At 41.5% G+C, this 20,968-nt stretch overlaps 1 protein-coding gene across 1 annotated transcript in view; it reads left to right on the top strand.

Annotated features, from left to right (window-relative positions):
- LOC124712193 overlaps positions 1–20,968 on the top strand; it is a 679,509-nt gene that overhangs the window by 650,892 nt on the left and 7,649 nt on the right. Inside the window, exon 5 of the mRNA XM_047242521.1 lies at positions 10,803–10,836. Coding sequence (XP_047098477.1) covers positions 10,803–10,836 — 34 coding nt within the window. The remainder of the gene's footprint in view (positions 1–10,802; positions 10,837–20,968) is intronic.

The raw sequence follows: 20,968 nt of genomic DNA, 5'->3' as shown, positions 1-20,968 counted from the left end.
TTCTTGCAATTCCCGCTGCGTATAAAACGGAATTATTGTAGTAAGTGTGAGGCAGCAAGGCTGCTGCTCCTGTCACTCCTCACGGCATCATTTGCTGAAGTTCATTCGAGTCAACGTCATCGGTCGATCTTAAATTATGGTCACAGTTTCTGCCTAAATAACTGAAGAAAGTAGAAGTTGCAAAGAAAAGTCGTGGATGCAGATCTGAACTGTAGGAACATTAATACGTATAGAGGTTTATCTGTGAAACAAAACAGTGAAATTATGAAACATAATGGTTGTGAATACAATATAAGAAATGGACTTCAGTCTTCCGTCTTTGAGGCACCTACATTAACGGCAATCAAGAACCACGTCTTTCCCACGTCTTGCCGAACTAGAAAGCAATGGTGCGAAAGCTTTGGTATAAGGCTGTTTGAGTGTGAAATTTGACCACTAAAGTGCACACTACAGTAGGTGGAAAAAATAAAATTAACTTCGAAATAGTAACACCGAAAGGGATAAAAAATGTATGTAGCGAATTGTGCGCTACCCTCCAGTAACAGATGCGACACGCAGATAGGGCTTATTCATCTGCATTGTTCGTATTGTTATTAGAAGACGCAAAGTTGTCTGCCATACAAAATGAGACAACTGAACACCCCAGACAACAAAACACGGTTGAATTTCTGCAGAACTAACAAAGAACAAAATAAGAATAAAGTGAAAGACACGATCGTCTTAGGTTTCAACAGATGTTGTCTCACTCGGCCTAAACATGGCAGGTCACGGCCCACTCCGCCAGATAATACCGGCTCACACAAAATGTCTGAGAAACGGCCCACAAAATTACAGGGTATCCTCCCTCTCCCTGCACTACACAATGTGACGTCATGTCACAGCTGACGCTATTCGTAAAGAAATTTTTTGTTGTAAAGTTATTGACCTCGGATGACGTTGACACAAGCACGATATGCCTTTTAAAACATTGCACGCATAGGTTTGATGTTGGCTTACCAGTGTTACAAACGTTTCATAGCAGCAATAAAAGAACGGGACTTGATGTCACATTTCTAAAGGTCAATAGGCACTGTGAAGCACGACTTCTTGTAACGCATTATTCTAATTTATAAGTAAATACTATACTAATTTCCTGTTGCAATTTGCATTGATTACCAGTACTCAAACTGGAGTTTGTGTTCTTCACAGCCGAAACGTAATATGCAGGAACTGCGCGGGAGCCATAGTTGTCTTTATCCGGTATCAACGATTTGCAATACTGCCACAGTGTCTCCATATCCACGCCACACTGTTCACAGCAGGACATCAACTTAGCTAAAACGTATTTTTAAGAATTCTAACGTGCCCAAGACGTAATTTTAAAAACACTTGCTCTGTGTCCCGTACCTTTGTAAAGGCAGTTTAAAAACGCATGTAATTCAGAATAAGCTCAATGACACACAGATAGTATTTAAAGGAATGTACCTTGATCTGCGACACTGGACACTTCTAAATTTCCACAAAACAGCAATAACAGCTGTTTGGAAAAAAAATCTGCCAAACAGACATAAAAGTAGAAAAATGCTAAGCAGTGAAAAAGTTCCACAATCGAAGAACAGATTATCAAATCACGAAGAATGAAAACCAGTTACTAATTAGGCTACAATAGCGTAATTCTTATGTATTGGTTGTATAGTCTAGAGGAAACAGAACCCGCCTGGGCAGCCAACAACATTTACCCGCAACTTCGGGATTCTGCGAGGTGTGTCAGTCCCAGACCGAATTAACGACGAGGGCTGATGAGCTGGCCAACGTGGATGTGGTCTTTAGGCGGTTTCCCACATACCACTAGATAAATTACAGGCTGCCACTCTCTTTTCGCCTCAGATAACGCTACGAATATATTTAGAAAACGTTCTGAAATTGAACATGAGATCCCAGAGAAGAGTGCTGGTGTCAGGAAGGACATCAAGCACTAGCTGCCACTAACATTGCCAAAACCCATAAAAGTTTATCCGTCTAGTTCACGCTTGAGAAACAGGTAATGAATTTGCATGTAAGTTACGCAAACGACTCATACTCAGGAATCCATACGTATTATAAACAAGTGTGTGTTTTCCCTATCTCCTCCTAAACTATTTCACCGATCCATAAAATTTCGGGCGTGCAGCCGCATAAATTCAGCTTCCTTTTCTAATATTTCGTCTGAATACCGTCCAGCCATCTTCTGAGTGAGCCGAGGACGGAGCAAGTACGGGAGTGTTAATCACCTCGGCTCACTCAGAAGATGGCTGGAAGGTATTCAGCCGAAATATTAGGAGAAGAAGAAGAAGAAGAAGAAGAAGAAAAATAAAAAGAAGAAGAAGCTGTATTTATGTGACTGCACACCGAAATTTTATGGAACAGTCTTTACGCCGCGAAAAGATGAAGAACACTGCACCGATCCCATCATACTTGTGCGGCACATGGTTCAAGAGGTATGACATCATAAACACTGAGAAGATTTAAAAAACGACGCATCATGCATGAAGATTTAATACGTTTATTCTTCACTACGAAAGCAACCATGCAAGCCGGCCGCTGTGACCGAGCAGTTCTAGGCGCTTCAGTCTGGAACCGCGCTGCTGCTACGGTCGCAGGTTCGAATCCTGCCTCGGGCATGGATGTGTGTGATGTCCTTAGGTTAGTTAGCTTTAAGTAGTTCTCAGTCTAGGGGACTGATGACCTCAGATGTCAAGTCACATAGTGCTCAGAGCCATTCGAACCATCTGAGCAACCCTGCAGTCTAGTCAACTGAAGGACACTTCTGATACCTGGCAACGCTTTTGACAGCTTTCAACTGCAAAGCGCAAACGGCTGTAGGCTTAAACAGTAGCTATCTACAGAGCTTTGAAAAGATGTTGCCATAGAGGATTACAAAATCGCGTTGTAACCTCGCAAACAGTTGCGCCTAGCGTACAGCAATACTATGTTTCGTAATTTGGATACTGTACTTATACATCTGTATATTATGTTTTTTCCTTTGTACGACTGTTTCATAATTTCAGAGGTGTTACACTACGAACACAGTTAACTTTTTGTTTTAGTTTCTGATAGCATATTGTCAAAGTTAATATCCGGACAATTCCGGGTTTGCAGCTAGTAAACTTAATAAATTACGAAATATAATACAATACCAATAATGGCGTGTATTTACTCTATAATTTGGGAAATAGTAGGTCAAACAAGCATTTTAGCATCTGAAAAGCAAAGCTGTTGCGTGGATAGTGCGTCTTCATTTTCCAAATATTTAGTGAACGGTAATGTACCGTCATTTAGCGACTTATGTTCGCAGTATTCCACTGTAGTTTTTAAGCATAATTCGGTACAGAAAATGAGTAATCCCAAATGAATATTTAGGTAATTTGTACTAATTTTAACTCAACGGTTGACAATTTCCATCTTTGAGGTTTTCCCTACGCGTTGCTTCTTGATGTCGGACGGAACGTCGGATGCGTTTAAATATTCCACTAAACGACTGATTGAAATTAGAATTATATTAATACCTTCAGCTGCAGACGGACGTTGATATATATCAACGGGGACAGGTGAAAATGTGTGCCCCGACCGGGACTCGAACCTGGGATCTCCTGCTTCCATGGCAGACGCTCTATCTATCTGAGCCACCGAGGGCACAGAGTATAGTGCGACTGCAGGGACTATCTAGCGCACGCCTCCCGCGAGACCCACATTCTCACCTTGTACCATATGTCCACAAACTACATTCGTAATGTCCTACCCCAACACACTCAATACTCGTGAAAGACAATCGTACCAAGTCCCGTAAGAGTTCGGGGAATGTGTGTGCATCCGCACAGAAGAAGGTCAAGGCCGGTATTGCCAGAACTACATACTTATATGGATATGGTGTCTGTTCTTTCAGACATGTACGCCGGTGGTGGTCATGGAAGGCGCCATAACGGCTTTCCAATACGTGAATGCCATCCTCCGACCCATAGTGCAACCATATAGGCAGCATATTGGCGAGGCATTCGTCTTCATGAACGACAATTCACGCACCTATCGTGCACATCATGTGAATGACTTCCTTCAGGATAACGAAATCGCTCGACTACAGTGACCAGCATGTTCTTCAGAAATGAACACTATCGAATTGATGGATTGAAAATGGCTACTTATGGACGACGTGACCCTACCAACCACTCTGAGGGATCTACGCTGAATCGCCGTTGAGGAGTGGGGCAATCTGGACCAACAGTGCCTTGATGAACTTGTGGATAGTATGCCACAATGAATACAGGCATGCATCAATGCAAGAGGACGTGCTACTGAGTATTAGAGGTACCGGTGAGTACAGGAGACTGGACCACTACCTCTGATGGTTCGCTTTATGTTGGTACAAAATGCAATGTGTAGTTTTCATGAGCAGTAAAAAGGGCGGAAGTGATGTTTATATTGATCTCTATTCCAATTTTCTGTAGAGGTTCCAGAACTCTCGGAACTGAGGTGATGCAAAACTTTTTTTGATGTGTGTATTTGCGACGCAAAGCAGCAAGGCCTACATCGAAGCTGTTGCGAACTCCCAGATTCAGCAGAGGCATTACAAACGATCCTTTGATACTTCCTTGAACGACGCTGTGGAAGATTTTCTTCGCGTCTCTAATAATATCGGTGTCGACATGACATTACACTCTATCATCTCATTTTTACATCTTATAGGTATCTCATCTGGCCCTGAAGCCTTTCCGCAACTAAGCGATTGTAGCTGCGTTTCAATTCCACGATCTGTTATCTCAGTATCTGCAATTTTAGTAAGGTTCGATGGTCCCTATCCATCAGTACATGAGACCTGCCTGGTTTAGCTGTGCTTGTTGCTTCGCGTTTCCTGTCCACAATCGCTTTACTATCAGTCGATGTGGGCAGCTTGAGAAGGGTTGAAATTTCTGCAATGGATTTGTTAATCAAGTGACATCCAATGACTAGTTCACGTTCGAAGACACTGAGCTGTGCTGACCGATTCATTCTGCTGTTAATGATTCTATGCTGACGACGCAATACTCGCGGTTCCTTTCACACTGGAGGATCCACCGCTGGCGACATATAGCCGTCTATTCCGCATTACGTAGGAGTGTCCGCATACTTTTGATCGGATAGTGTGTACGAGTACATACAATAACAATTTTAATGGTACTATTATTACTATTCGTTTCGATGGAGCCAGATTATCGCTGCTATATATAGCGACGTTGATGGTCGTATGACTTTCATTCCCTTTTGACCTTCTTTTAGCGGTTCATTCCTTCACATTCTCCGCCAGTTCTATGTTATTTATGATGAAAAAATGTCGCAGTTCAGAGTGTCTTTTATGTGATCTTTGTCAATTTTACATTGCAGTTTATACTTCCATATTCTAGTTTGCGCTCACAGAAATAATAATTATAATACTGCTTGCTTTCAGAATGTCTTTTCCTTTAAATGAAGGGAGAAAGCGGTAGGTCGATGGGGAATTTAGCATTACAAGAAAAAAATTTATTTCTTGCTCAAATGAAGTGTTCCGAGTTTTTAAACACGCCCCTCTCGCTGTCCGTACCCTCTCTCTGACGTCGTAATAAGTATTTTCGATGTTTGTTTCCTTGTTTTAAAAGCCTTGCTTGCTTTCTACACTGCGCAACAGAATTAAAGGATCACTTTTTCGTAACTCCGTAATTGATTTCCATTCCGACGTTTGAAATTTCGTCCAAAGGGGTCTACTACCTTCCTCAGTAACGGCGCAAAAGTGTGGCGCCCTGCGACGTCACCCTCGGGCTCGACAACAGCAAGCTGTCGACACGTGGGAGAAAAGGGTCAAAGCTCAGACGTTCCTGCCACGTGCAAAGCAGGTTAATGAGGTGACTTTGGCACCAAATTTCACCAAAATTATGTCCAGCGCCACCGTGAACGTATCACACAACGGGACGGTCGCCACAGCCCCTCTTACCCAAATTTGACCTCTTCTATTGACGCCTCTGCGATGGAGGTCAGGACCTCGACGCAAAACGTTGAAATCACGCGGATTTCTTATGGGTGGTCGAGAAGAACATGTTAGACACACGGAAACGGAAAGGCCTCGCCCGCTGGCAAAAAGGACGTCAATGAAACCATCATTTTCCTTTGGACATTGATTTCCACACATTACGCGGTCGCAAACAGCAGTTCGCATGCGGCGAGCAAAAGGAAGACGTTCTTGGCAACCTTTGGCACTATTGACACCTCCTTGGTGATTCAAACCTTCTTGACGGGCATCATTTGGGCTGCAGCCTTATTCAGCGTTATCTCACCCTGTGAAATGGTGTGCGACAGCAATTGTTGCTCTACTATAGAAGGTGGCTGGACTAGGACCGTTCAAAACCATTCAAAGAAAGCAAAAGATGATCTGCAGCAGAAAAGTGTCCGTACACTTTTTCAGTGCTCCTGTTTCACGCCATTTTGTAGAGTGATCACGGAGGGGTGCGACATTGACAAATGCGTGAACAAAACAGCAAAGGGTCCCTGTAAGATACCCAGTTCGGTAAAACCATCGGTGGCATCCGCCCACGTTTATTGACAATTTTAAAGATGTACCTTTCCAGAGAAAACCTGCAAAATGCTCTTGACCCCTTGCAGATAGGCAACTAATGTCACACCTTCGACCAGTTGGCTGTCTGCAGACATGTAGGAATATATATAATAAGATTAATACTGTCAGTACTTGTCTGGCTGCTGCTGGGGTTGATCAAAAATGTATTACGAGTCTTCCATTTTAGGTTGTAAGCAAGCGGCCTGCCAAATATGAGCCGAATCTGTTGGCTGTGTCTGAGGCTTTCCCTGTGTTAGGTGGCCTTTGCGCCCCAGAGTGTGGTTAGCGGTTATCGCCAAAAAAGTCGACAACTGCTGCTGTGTCGTAACTGACCAGTTTTCGGATACCTCAAACAGAATAAAACAAACGACAGTATTATAATAGTAAAGTTATTAAACATTGTACCGCTGTTTGAAGGTAAGGATGTATACTACCTTAAGAAAAAAAGTCTTTACGCAGCTAGAAAACCAAATGTCGGAAAATTGACTCACGTTCCGTTACACCAGCCGTCGTGTACTTTCATCCGAGGCCAATCTGTAGCTCCGCGGTCTAAGGCGCTGCAGTCATGGACTGTGCGGCTGGTCCTGGTGGAGGTTCGTCCCTCGGGCATGGGTGTGTGTGTTTGTCCTTAGGATAATTTAGGTTAAGTAGTGTGTAAGCTGATGATGACCTTAGCACTTAAGTCCCATAAGATTTCACAGACATTTGAATATATATATATATATATATATATATATATATATATATATATATATATATATATATATATATATATACTTACTTATCGCGAATGGACCCAGAAGGATCACGCAAAGCTTTCTGACGTCGTTTCTTCCATACTTCTTTCATTCGTTCTCCATGTTTTCTTTTTCTTTCTTCTGTCCATTTTGTTCCTGGTCTCTTTAGTGCTTCCTTCTCCGACAATACAATCCACTTTTCCACCTTATTTCTAAAAGTTTTTCTATCTTTGACATCTTTAAGTTCAATATTTGCTTTTTGTAAATCTAATTTTACTTGGCTAATCCATGGTGTTGTTGATTTGACTTTTTCTATGTAAGTGAGAATTCTGTTGGTGAGTCGTGTGGGGGGAAGTCTAGTGACATGTCCATAAAATTTTAATCTTCGCCTTCTTATGTCTGCTGCCAGATTTGATATAGTTTCTGTGGTTCTTCTTGATTGTATCCGGTATCCTTCTTCTGTTAATTTTGGACCTAAAATCTTTCTCATAATTTTGCGTTCTTCTTTTAGTATTTTTTCTAAACCACATTTTGTGTGGAGTGTGAGCGTTTCACTAGCATATAGTGCTGCTGGCTTAATTACTGCGCAGTAGTGTCTGATTTTTGTGTTCGAGGAGATGCATTTTTTATTGTATATTTCATGTGTCATACCAAATGCTCTCTTCATTTTCTGTTGTCTGATCTTCTGTGCAACTTTCTCTCCTCCGGTTGGCTCCAAAATTTCACCTAGGTATTTAAAATGTTTTACTCTATTTATTTTTCCATATTTTGTGTTCAAACTGTGTATATGGAATTTCGTACAGAAAAATTCTGTCTTTTGAAACGAAATTTGTAAACCTACTTTATCCGCGCATTCCTTAAGGATCTCTATTTGTTTGGTGGCGATTTCTTCATCATCTGCAAGTATGGCCAAGTCGTCCGCGAATGCTAAACAAGATATCTCCACGTTGTCTTTGGTTCTACCAAGATGGATTGGTTTCCAGTAGGACTGATTTTTTAATTCTTTTTCCCATTCCTTAATGACTTTATCCAGGACTATATTAAACAGAAGTGGAGATAGCCCGTCACCTTGACGTACTCCAGTTTTTATGAGAAAAGGTTCAGAGATTTCTCCCCTGAATTTAACTTTAGATACAGTGTCTGTCAGTGATTCTTTGATAAGCCTTAGTGTTTTGGAGTCAAGTCCAAGTTCCTCTAAAATGTTAAACAAAGATTGCCGGTCAATTGAGTCATAGGCTTTCTTAAAATCTACAAATGTACAAATTATGGGGGCATTTCTAATTGCTTTGTGTTTTAATATTGTCTTTAAATTAAATATTTGTTCTATGCATGAGCGACCGGGGCGGAAGCCTGCTTGATAATCACCAATTTGGCGTTCCAGCTGCTCTTGTGTTCTTTTCAGCAGGCATGTTGAGAGAATTTTGTAGGTGACTTGTAAAAGTGAGATTCCCCTGTAGTTATTGACATTTGTTCTGTCTCCTTTTTTATGTAACGGGTGAATAAGGGCACATTTCCAATCCTCTGGTAATTTTTCTGTTTCCCATATTTTTGTTATTATTTTTGTGAGCTCTTGCAACGTCTTTGGTCCTAGGTTTATTAATAGCTCTGCAACAATGCCATCTTCGCCAGATGTTCTATTATTTTTTAAGTTTTTAATGTGACATTTGATTTCTTCCTGTGTTGGTGGTAATGAATCCGGTTGAGCGTTGGCACTGATTTCTTTGGGAAACCTTAAACTAGGTTCTGGGCAATTTAGTAGGTTAGAAAAATATTTAGCCAATACTTGACAGTTTTCCTGGTTTGTTAGGGCTAATTTACCATCTGGTTTTCTGAAACATAAATTTTGAGGGATATATCCTCGTATTTTATCTGCGAAAGTTCTGTAGAAGTCTCTTGTATTATAGTTTTGGAAATTTTCTTCTATGGCATCCAGTTGTGCCTTTGTGTACTTCCTTTTTGCTTGCCTAATAGATTTTGAAACCTGTTTTCTAACCTCGTTAAATAAATGTAGACTTTCTTGTGATTTTTTACTGTTATATTCTTGAAATGCCTTTTTTCTCCTTTCCAATGCATTTTCACAGTCTGAATCCCACCGAGGGTGTTTGAATATCTTTTTCAAGGGAATAGTTTCCTTAGCTATTCGCGTGATTTTAGAATGAAATTCTTCCCATGTGTTTGCCTTTTCCTTCTCCCATTCTTCTTTTACTTTAGATTCTTTAATCTTCTTGGTGTCATATTTCTGTATTTCTGTTTTCTTCTGATGACTTCTTCGTGCTGTAAACTTGATTTTAATTCTAGTTAGGTAATGGTCTGAATCAATGTTTGCTCCTCTGCGTACTTGGACGTCGTAAATTTCTTTTTGTACTGGGTATGAAATCGCCACATGATCTATTTGAAACTGGCCAATTTGTTGTATAGGAGATCTCCATGTCTTTTGTTTTCTTGGACATTTTCTTAGAGATGTTGACATTATCTTCAGGTTATTCTGCTTACATAGTTCGACGAGCCTTGTACCATTTTTATTGGTAAATTTATGTGCAGGATATTTGCCTACGGTTTTTTGGTGGATTTTCTCTCTACCAATTTGGGCATTAAAATCGCCGAGTAGAACTTTTGTATCATCTCTTGGAATCTTGGCCATTATATTCTCCAAATTTTCCCAGAACTTTTCTGTTTCTATGGGGTTTTTCTTGTTGTCTCCGTTTGTGGGAGCATGAACATTAACCATTGTGTATGTTTTGTTGGCACATTGTAAGCGCATCGTCATTATCCTATTATTTACGGGAGTAACTTCCTTGATGGAGCTGAGCACGCTCTTGTGTATGATAAACGCCATCCCGAGATGGGGGGCTCCTCTTCCGATTCGTTTATCCGTCTTGCTCTTAAAGATGCGATAGTTGCCATAATCTGATGTTTCTTCATCTGTAAAACGTGTCTCCTGTAAAGCTAGTATTACTATCTTTTGCTTTTCAAGTTCTGTTGTAAGGTTTAGAAGTTTTCCTGGTTGGATTAATGTATTTATGTTAAAGGTTCCAATGTATGTAGGTGTTTTAAGTGGAAGTTTGCCAGAGAGCTCCGACTTTCTCTGATGTAATCGTGTAAGTCCAGGTTCCCCAGAATCCGAATTCTTGGTTGCCATCTGTTGATGGGTGGATTGGTTACCACCTGGGGTAATGTTGTTATTACTTGCACGAGTCATACTTGCTTGTAATCAAGTTGGTCCAGTGTTTCCACTGGGTGTTTAGAACCAGGGATTGTTAGTTCCTGGCGCATTATGACCAGCCGCACATTGTGTGAACAGACGCTGACCAGGATGCCGATGGTTCCCACTTCAGACGCGTCCTGGATTTGGGTGTTGACAGTGCTTATTGTAATGGCGGCACTTACTCGCCATTTTTTTTTTTTTTTTTTGTAGCTCTGCCGTGTAAGCACTTGCAGAGCGAGCAGCGACGGTAGTGGGTAGTGTTGACTGTGTGTGTCGTGTGTTGCAGGAGGCGATGGCGAGCGCGGCGGACAGCGGCCGCGGCACGCTGCCCTCCGACGGCGGCTCGCCGCCCCCGCCGCCGCCGCCCAACCTCAGCGCCGCCCCCGCAAAGGTCAGTACAAGCACTACACTCTATACGAGCGACCGTCAAACTGCAGTGTGAGGGCTGCTTTCAGCACGAATCAAGCGTTCGGGCGGCCCGTAACTCTCAGCCGTATTTTTTAATAACATACTTCTAACAACTGACGTCAGAATCAAAAAGCTTTCAATAAGCTTCTTAAAGAATGTATCTTTCTTGCTCGCTAACAAACAAAAATACAGTGACAGTAATGATTTTAGATGTGCTTAACTTTGGTTGAGGTTATTGATTTCGGCCGTGTACTAAGTACAGTTTGCCACTTACGTCAGGGGCAGAATGGTACGCAGAGCGGTCCCTTCAAGGTTAATAGAAGTGAGAGGGAAAGTGTTTTATTGTTTGTCTTTCAAAGCTGACAACTCACGGATGTACGAAACTAACACCGGTCAGCTACTACGGAAGTAACATTGCTTCGTGAATGTGCATTGTAGAGACAGTCATTTTCAAATGTGGTACATACTTGTAGCATGTAATATGAAATCAAATTAAGGTTGTTGTAATACAAAGTGATGAGTAAAAGAAAAATGACATTTAAAGCATCTAGTAAACATTTGTGTTTGTGTCTCATATTTCAGCTATTGTTATTAACAGTAAGATCTGGATCTGTCAGGGGCAGAATGGTACACAGAGCAGCCACTTCAAGGTTAATAGAAGTGAGAGGGAGAGTGTTTTATTGTTTGTCTTTGATTCCTCACAACTCACGAATGTACGAAATTAGCACCGATCAGCTACTACGGAAGTAACATGGATTCGTGAATGTGCATTATACGGACAGTCATCTTCAAATGTGGTACATATTTGTAGTAAGTAATATGAAATCGAATTAAGGTTGTTGTAGTACAAAGCGATCAGTAAAAAAAAGACATTTAAAGCATCTAGTAAACATTTTTGATTAGAAGAAGGGATCGGTTGGTAGGACATGTCCTGAGGCATCAAGGGATCACAAATTTAGCATTGGAGGGCAGCGTGGATGGTAAAAATCGTAGAGGGAGACCAAGAAATGAATACACTAAGCAGATTCAGAAGGATGTAGGTTGCAGTGGGTACTGGGAGATGAAGGAGCTTGGACAGGATAGAGTAGCGTGGAGAGCTGCATCAAACCAGTCTCAGGACTGAAGACCACAACAACAACAACAACAACAGTAAACATTTGTGATTGTGTCTCATATTTCAGCTATTGTTATTAACAGTAAGATCGGTACTGGAATTATCGTAACGCGTCAAGACGGGTAAAGTGACCACTGCATATTTATTGCTCTAAACAAGGCTGCTGGCTGGTAAGAAGTGGTCGCATTAGTTATAATGTACACCACCGCTGTTGTCAGAGAGACTAACAGGTAAGTTGTTCCGTTGTTTTGGGGTAATTTTTTTTCCGAGTCTTCTGATGTAAGGCAAATCATTTATAGTACTCTTGTCACTTCACTTGTATGGAGAGTAATAATTTTTTACTATTCCAGTGGTTTAAGCAACGTGTTTGGCCAGTTTGACAGTTTCTTCTAGGGATTACTAATGCCGTGATAGCGTCCGATCGGGATAAGTGGCCACACTACATCGACAAAGGTGGACAAGGTCTTCACGCCAATAAGAATTAATTGCAAAGAGCACTGATAGTGCAACAAACAAAACTAACTTCTAAATCTTTTTTATATAAACAGCTACTGTCCGCCATTCTTTTGTGGCAATTTCGAATCAGTTACATTCTTTAAAACAGTCTCTAGCATATTATATTTGTCATAATACGAAAGTCTGATTGAAAACGGTCTCCTGCAGCCACTTGTTATTGTTTAAGATACTCGGATGTAAGGACACCGAGAAAAATGCGCCCGGAAGTCAGAAAAACAAACTTGGGATCCTGTTGCGATAGTACTGGCCACAGTATCCGGTTAGGTACGGAAAACTAGACGCTATGTAAGCCTTCAGAAAAATTCATGTAGTTGCAGTATATTCCTTTCTTCCACTTAAAAATGTGTGGTGTGATACCTCAAAATATTCAGATTGTACCAGTAACCATGGCTTAGTGAAATTTCTCTTTTCTGAGTGGTACTTTCCTCCCTCTCACCCCTCTCCCACTTTCTTTAGCGGCCCGAGGTGTCAATATTGGCTCTTAAAAGAAAAATGCTTCACGACCACTGTTCTACACTCTACTCTGTGTAGTGCCCATCTACATGAGGTTAGCATGGGTTCCACAGGAAACACCACTTATTATGATAAATGTGTGTTACCGAGCGTCGTTGCTGGGTTACTGGCACTAAAGGTGCACCAATAGCATATTTAAATAAAGAAAAGGCTAAGTTCCGTACGGGAAATATTGTTGTATTACCTACAAACATTTCGATTACTGTCGTAAAACTCTATCCTCAAACAAATTGTAGATGTCTCCGAAAAGTCACATTTGTCACGTGCATATTTATCTGAATCACTCAATCCCGATAGAATGTACTCAATGTTCCTTTCAAGATATTCCATACTAACTGAGTATCCTAAGCTGCAAACAATACACTATCGTTAAGTCCATATGGGCTTTCTGAAAGGAAATTTTTTGAATGTTACGTACTATACATTTTCTGTTCGCCGCAATTGTTTTTCTGGACTTACATTACATTGTTTAATTTGTAATTATTATACAAAGATGTAGTAATGTATCAAATTTTCGGGACAAAGGAAACTATCTTAGCAGAGCAGAGCATGTTGTCATTCTCTGTTTTAACTCTGGAGATCGTTATGGAATTTCAAGTTTTCAGTCTCTATATCGAGCGCTTTATTATTTCTAAATACGACGAACATTTGTAAGAAGTGGTCAAAGGAAAAGGTACGAAACGGCGTAACAACTGAACCACTTGAAATCTTCGTATTCCGCTTTGGGATAACGTAATGAGAAATCTTGAAAACGGAAGCACCTCCCCCTAAGAAATTCAACAGGCAAGGCTATGCTCATCGTCTTTTTCGACTTCCGAGGTCCGATATTCATCGAATTCCTCCAGCACGGGAAAATCATTAACAGTGACGTGTACCGTGAGACACTCCGTAGCCTACACAAGTGCATCAAGAGAAAACGACCTGGGCTGCTCACGGAGGCAGTGATTTTGCTTCATGATAACGTCTCCAAGGTCACAAAAACTGTAATGGCCAAGTTCAAGTGCTATGAGATTGAGCATCTACCGGTACATTCGCACTACGACTCAGATGTATTTGGGCCACTAAAAAGAAACTTCACAATGGGCTTCGGCTCATGAAACGGTGGGAGAACTGTTATCGGTCCTCTGGTGATTATCGTGGATAACGACTTTAATTATATCCACACTGTTGTTTCGTATCCTTTCTTTTGAACACTCCTCATATAAATGTAATTGTTTGTTATTCCGGAATATTATAGTGAACAAATGGTTCAAATGGCTCTGAGCACTATGGGACTTAACAGCTGAGGTCATCAGTCCCCTAGAACTTAGAACTACTTAAACCTAACTAACCTAAGGACATAACACACATACATGCCCGAGGCAGGATTCGAACCTGCGACCGCAGCGGTCGCGTGGCTCCAGACTGAAGCGCCTAGAACCGCTCGGCCACACCGGCCGGCCCTTATAGGGAACACGTTTACAGTATTTTCTGATAGTGAACAACATTATACGACTTTCACTTTGTTCAAAATTGCACAACGTCTTGTGCAATCTTCATATTGATTGGTCAGCTCCCAGGCTCTCTTAATCGAACACAAGCAAAGAGGCCAAAAAGCAACACTGCACCGCCCTTGTTTCATTGGAAGTGTTCTAACAACGTTGCCACCCCAAACGACATTGATAATCTACCCATTGTTACGTTTAATCTATGGAAGGAATGTAGAGCAACCAGTGGAAACATATTGGTAATGTCGTATAAACAAGAGTGTTTATTCCTGGCGCTAAAGGCATGTGCTAGTCATTCCATTCCATTATTTTATGGTAAATGTTCCCTCAAAAGAATAAAGAGGTACGAGCAGAGCATCTTCACGGGTTTGCAGAGCAGCACCCAAAACTCCACTCAGCAACCCTTTTTGTGCGCTGTCATCTCCGTTGCCGCCAACCCCAAGAACGCCACAGAACGACCGAGATAGTTTCTTCGGGCCGCTTCTTTTTGGTCCCTCCGCCTGGCCGTCTTCTCGGGCGGAACGCGACTTGTACGCTCAGGGGAGCATCACGAACAGACGTCCGCCGCTGTGACTCCCCAGCCGACGTCATCCTCCAGTCCACTGGTCCCTGCTTTTTCCTTCACCACCTGCGGAGACCGATGTAGATCACCGAGTCGACGCAGCTGTGTGGTCTAGCGAGCAGCTGCCCTAGTGAGCAGCTGTCGGTTCCAGCAACTCCGCATTCCTAATGGTCAAGTAAACTCAGTATTTTTTTCCAACAACGTGGACCAGATAATTTCACGTTACAGAGTACATGCTTGGCCCTGAAACGTCTTTTGACCTGGTTAATATTTTGAATCTAGAGACAAGGCACTTGTGTTACGTAACTGGTCATGATTTGTTTTAGTTACAAATTTGTGAACTACTCTCATAAGGAAATAAACACTATTTAGTTGTTTAACGTGCTGCCTTGCAAATGAATATTCCTGACTGCATAATCTCACAGTTAAAAATAAGGCGGATACCTACTACATGAGCGGTCAAAGCACCCTAGGGCGCCAACAAATTATTATCGCGAGGAATGCAACTATGATGTGGATATACCAGGCGTGCGAAAAGGTTTTCTCTTAATATGTACTTTCTTTCTATTGATATGGTGAAAATATTAAGTTTCTGTCTCTCAAAACTAACCAATTACATTGACTGTGCGTGTCCCCTTTGTTTCAGCGTGTAACCTCCTCCTTTCTAATCGGCCTGCTGGATTGCGATATAATTGACCGTGATCGCATTTGCCTAATGAATTGTTGCAGTGAGTAAGGCTAACGTTACCGAAGCAAAATAACATCGGTTAGGTGGAGGAAAGTGTACTACAGACTCTTCTGAAGGAAGAATCTATTCTAAACGTAAGCTAAATACTGATAATAATTTTGAAATGGATGGAATATAGTGCAATCCCTCAGGAACTGCACACAGAGGAAAAGTGTAGCACGTAATACTCGTATTTACTATAAAAATTACTGATAATACAAAGACAACACTGATTAGGTAAAAAGGGAATAATTAAACGGTCGCTAGCCTGCTAGGGCAATGAATCTCCACAATCTTAAGAAAGGTAATGGCAAAGAAATTTAAGCAATAATCTCTGGCGTGGCAGCAGCCGGTTGTCACGCTTTTCCACAGCACAACAGTTCTCGAGATAATAAAGGAATCACAAACTGAATTTGCAGTAACGTATTCTGAAATACTAAATTTTGAAAGTAAAATTAAATGGAGTTACTGGTTAAATAAGTGTAACTGAAACTGTTATGTAAAAAAAATTACTTTCAGTAACATCAGTGTAACATAATACAAAATTTAGAAAAGGGTAAGGAATTTGCTTTAGATTATTGGAAGACTGAATTGAATTTACTTTAAGCAATTGAACAACTGATTTAACTTTTAAAATAACAACAATAAAATATACACCAAGTCAGCAGAAGTCACTCCCTGAGCTAAATACAGAATAAATGAAATTGCGCACTCTTAATTTGTTCTGTATATTATTAGCTTTGCCAGTCAAATTTTACGTTAATTTAAGTGAATGAAATTAATACTCAGAATTATTATGCAATACAAGATTGAACAGTTACTGAGACAGAAAATTTAGACTGGAACTGGTCATTAGCAAACAAACAAAACTGGCAGTAAATAGTTAATCAGTTTTCATATTCTTACGACACCCGCTGATTGAGTGGAAAGGAAAGAGTAATACTGTCTGAGGACAACGACAACACAGGTACCCTACGAGTTTTAACTATTGCAGGTTATTATTCAAGTTAGTCGTTCTTTGTGAAAGAAATGCCGCTGGGTAATGCCTCAGTAAGTTTATAATTTTTCACTTAACAGTCTTACGATGTTACAGCTGTGCGGACGACGAAGACTGTAGCCCACGACATTGCTGAGCATCCGCTGATGCTGCTGCTGCTGGATGAGAATCCCGAGTCGTCTCCAGAGCCACGGATAATTATGGGGCAGGCAATAGTTAGAGCTGCAGCTTCTTCCGCCTGTTTCCAATCATTACGATTCGTCATTAGACGGCTTTCATGCTTTCATTACAACATGTGCTGCTGTTTTTACCGATTAGTTATCGTGAAATGTCGGTTTGGAGTACTTGTTTCCATAGTTTTCGTCCAGCAGGCAACGTTTGTAGTTTTCGCCGCATTCACATCATTGCACACATAAACTTGCATAACTGAGCGCTTCAGATTTGTCACTGAATACATCTCCATATATTTCTATCGTTGCACACGTAAATTTGTATCACTGAGCACGTCAGCTTAGAACAGACTTCTAACATCTATCAAAACATGCGGTGCATGTTAGAAGTCTGTTCTGTGACTAAGTTGAAGTGCTCAGTGATACAAATTTACGTGTGCAACGATAGAAATATATGGAAATGCATTCAGTGACAAATGTGAAGCGCTCAATTATGCCAGTTTATGTGTGCAATGATGTGAATGCGGCGAAAACTACAAACGTTGCCTGCTGGACGAATACTATGGAGACAAGTACTCCAAACCGACATTTCACGATAACTAACCGGTAAAAAAAGCAACACATGTTGTAATGAAAGCATGAAAGCCGTCTGAAGATGAATCGTAATGATTCGAAACCGTTAACAGTACCATTTGAATGAAGGAACTTAAAATAAATTTGTGGGTGATTGCTGTCTCAACACCATCAACAAAATGAAATAACTGCCTGTTGGCGAAAGCATTACCATTGAGGTATCGAACACTCGTCAGCTAGCACACAGAGGCAATGTTAAATGCATCTCAAACCGCACGTAGGGAAACGCCGGCGACGTGCTCCAGGCGTTGCTGCAGAACGTGACCAGCGGCGCGGGGCGGGCGCGCGCGTGGCTGCCACGCCACGCCACGCCACGCCACGCCACGCCACGGACGTGATGGACGCGCTTCAGAAACGGCGCCGCACTCGGTACGGTTTCGAGGTCTAAGCGAGAAGTATGGCTGCAGCGACGTCTGCTGCTCTTGCCAGCAGCGTCGGCAACGCCCCTTACGGTGGGAGGTGCGGCACTGACGGTGAATGTCGTAGTTAATGCCCTTCTCAGCAGATGCAGGGGTCAGAGGCATCTGCGCCCAGCTGGTCGAGAGAGTTATGGCAATGTTTACAATACTATTCAGAAAAAGATGAGTTTAATCATCGTCCACTGATAAGACATTCCCCGAGAAAGTGTTATAGGCCCTCTGTTGTTGCTGATCTACATAAACACAAAAACGATTTGGTAGACAATCTGAGCAGCCAAAAGGAATCCGCAAATTTTTGGTTACGCGATAAATCACACAAGCCTAAAGGTTATAAATTCAACTTAAATAGGAACGAGCACATAGATAATGTTGTGGGTAAAGCACATCAATGACAGCGATTTTTTGGCAGAACGCCTAGAAAACGCAGCAGGTCTACCAAAGAGAAAGAAGTAAAAACAATTTCAAACAATTAAAATCTTCCAAAAAACCTTGGTAATCGTTTTACCTGTTAATAGTTCCTTTATAACGTCATCATAGACGACTGGTTTCGCTACCATTTAGTCGTGTCCTCAAGTCTATTCGTCTATGAACAATATATTGAGAATTAGGAACTACAATGATAAAAATAAGGCTATTAAACCAAAAAGATAGGGGAACAAACTCACATAACTAATTCAACATTTTGTAATTAAATTAAACTGCGTAAAATAAAACCCTTTTTTTAAATTTGGTTTTTAAGTAGTGACTCATGCAGTCATCAACTTATATTTACACAAGCACAGATTATGTAAATACACAAATTTACAAATACCAGCCCTCTTACGTTACATTAGAAAGTAACTTACAGTCGAATTTAAAAATGACTTGTACTCGTAGTAGTACGGTTACAGATGCCCACAAAGGGCAGTCCTTGTTTAGCGGATACTGCACCAGTTAACTTGTAGTGTCATGTACAAAGTGTTTTCAATAATTGGCGAAAAACCCCAGGGAACGGTCCCTGAGGGTCTAAGGATCGAAAGAAGCCGTACTAACACACGGCCGGAAATGCGTTGCTAGGGAGGTACGACCACTTGCAGATGGACATGAGAGGTGTTAAACGCTGTAGAATGTGACCCTAGTACCACCACCAGGTAAGTGGCACGCCAGTATGGGATAAAATAGACGACCATGTGGGACGTTCTCAACTGCCACTAACCATGTCTCTTACGACGTGAGCAGACCTTACTTGCCTGGTTACTTGCCTCCGCGGCGTCCGTCGCACAGAACTCGACTGTGCTGCGATTTTTATCATTCACCCTTTGCGAGGGATGGTATGGTCAACCTTCGTAACACCTTTGGTCTACGGAGAATCCCTAAGGTTTGGTGGCAGTGAGCCATAAGCACCGTTTCAGCCTAAGTGTGTGGGTGGTGATTATTGGAGGCCGGCTCTTGAGCGTCGAGCTAAAACACTACTAGTAAAGACAAAACCTTCCCACTTGCCTGGTGTAGTCTCATGTATTGTCTCAATCACTGAAATGTACACCGTCAAAGATCTGTTTTCTCCGCCTTCAAGTGGACCTCCTTCCCTTGGAACGCATTTCCTGTCACAGGTCCATGTGATCTTTTTTGTTTTTTAACCGCCTCTATGCGGTTTTTAGGCGGTTTCCCACATTCAACTAGATAAATACCGACCTGTCATCCACGTCCCACCTTACACAGTCTACCAACTACCTAAACATTTAGGAAACGTGCTCACAATCGAGTATGAGATTTACTCTAGACGGAGACAGATTCTGTCGTGGGCGGAGTGGTGGCGTCAGGGAGAGCATCCGGCTGTCACTAACACTGCTTCAACACACAAAACAATGCCGACCTCGTAGAGAAACGGGAAAGGCGAAGGAGGAGAATGATAATAAGAAGATCCCGCGTGGCTGCTTATTTCTCATTCAGCACTCTTTTGGAACCCAACTGGCGGTAAGTTATCATTGACAATAACCATCTCGACGCTCGCACCCTCTACGCTCACCAGCAATAAATCCATGTCGGTGAACAGAAATCTTATAGAGTCACGAAGATTGACGAAATGAGGGTCCTTCTTGCTGGTGGGTTGGTAGGGAGCAAATAATTTTACTGGAATAACAACTCGGAAAGTAATGCAACACTGTCACTGATAGTACAGTACGGCAAAATTAACAGAAAATTAAAAAGAAACACTACGTGCTGCTGGTTTTGGTGCCCCAGCAATCATGTTTCCGTACTAGGGAGTTATGGGTAGATACATCGCTAAACGAATTTTAAAACTGCGTGTGTGGCCTGGGTTCCTTAAAAGCCATACATAAGTTATAAATTGGCCTGTCAGATTTGTCTTTTCCGTAGATAATTTTCCATCGACGCCAAAGTAAATGGAAGTGGAGCAATAACTCCTGTCCGACAACGATTGAAAAATGCATTGCCCGAAGGCAGGTTTGCAGAAGCATGATGGGAATTGCTTTTGAGAGCATCAGGAATACGTTTCAAATGTTAGTATCGATCGTGATTCGTGCTGGCTTCCTCCCATATGATATTGCGGTAGCTTCCTTCTGAATGAATTAGAATTTCATAATATCGACGACAGAAAGCCGTAATTATACTTAATGCTCTCCTGTGCCTTATTATCTTGATATCAACAGGACGTAAGACTTCGATTCCATTTTTCATCCTCCCCACGTAGGTAATTGTTGTTGAGAGCATTATTATGATCTCCCGGAGAATAATTTGAAATACGTTACTCTTAAAAAATTGTTACGCTAATCTAACAGAAATTGTATTACGTAACTATACGCTGCAAAGATAAACGAAGCAGTCGAAACAGGCCATGTGAAAGGACATAAAATTGGCGTTTATGTACACGACGTAGCATATTTATATGTTTAAATTCATCCGCAAAG

The sequence above is a fragment of the Schistocerca piceifrons genome, chromosome 1 (genome assembly GCF_021461385.2).
Source record: "Schistocerca piceifrons isolate TAMUIC-IGC-003096 chromosome 1, iqSchPice1.1, whole genome shotgun sequence".
Classification (NCBI taxonomy): Eukaryota; Metazoa; Arthropoda; class Insecta; order Orthoptera; family Acrididae; genus Schistocerca; species Schistocerca piceifrons.
The sequence above is the reverse complement of the archived record's forward strand: the minus strand, read 5'-3'. Positions and strand labels throughout refer to the sequence as shown.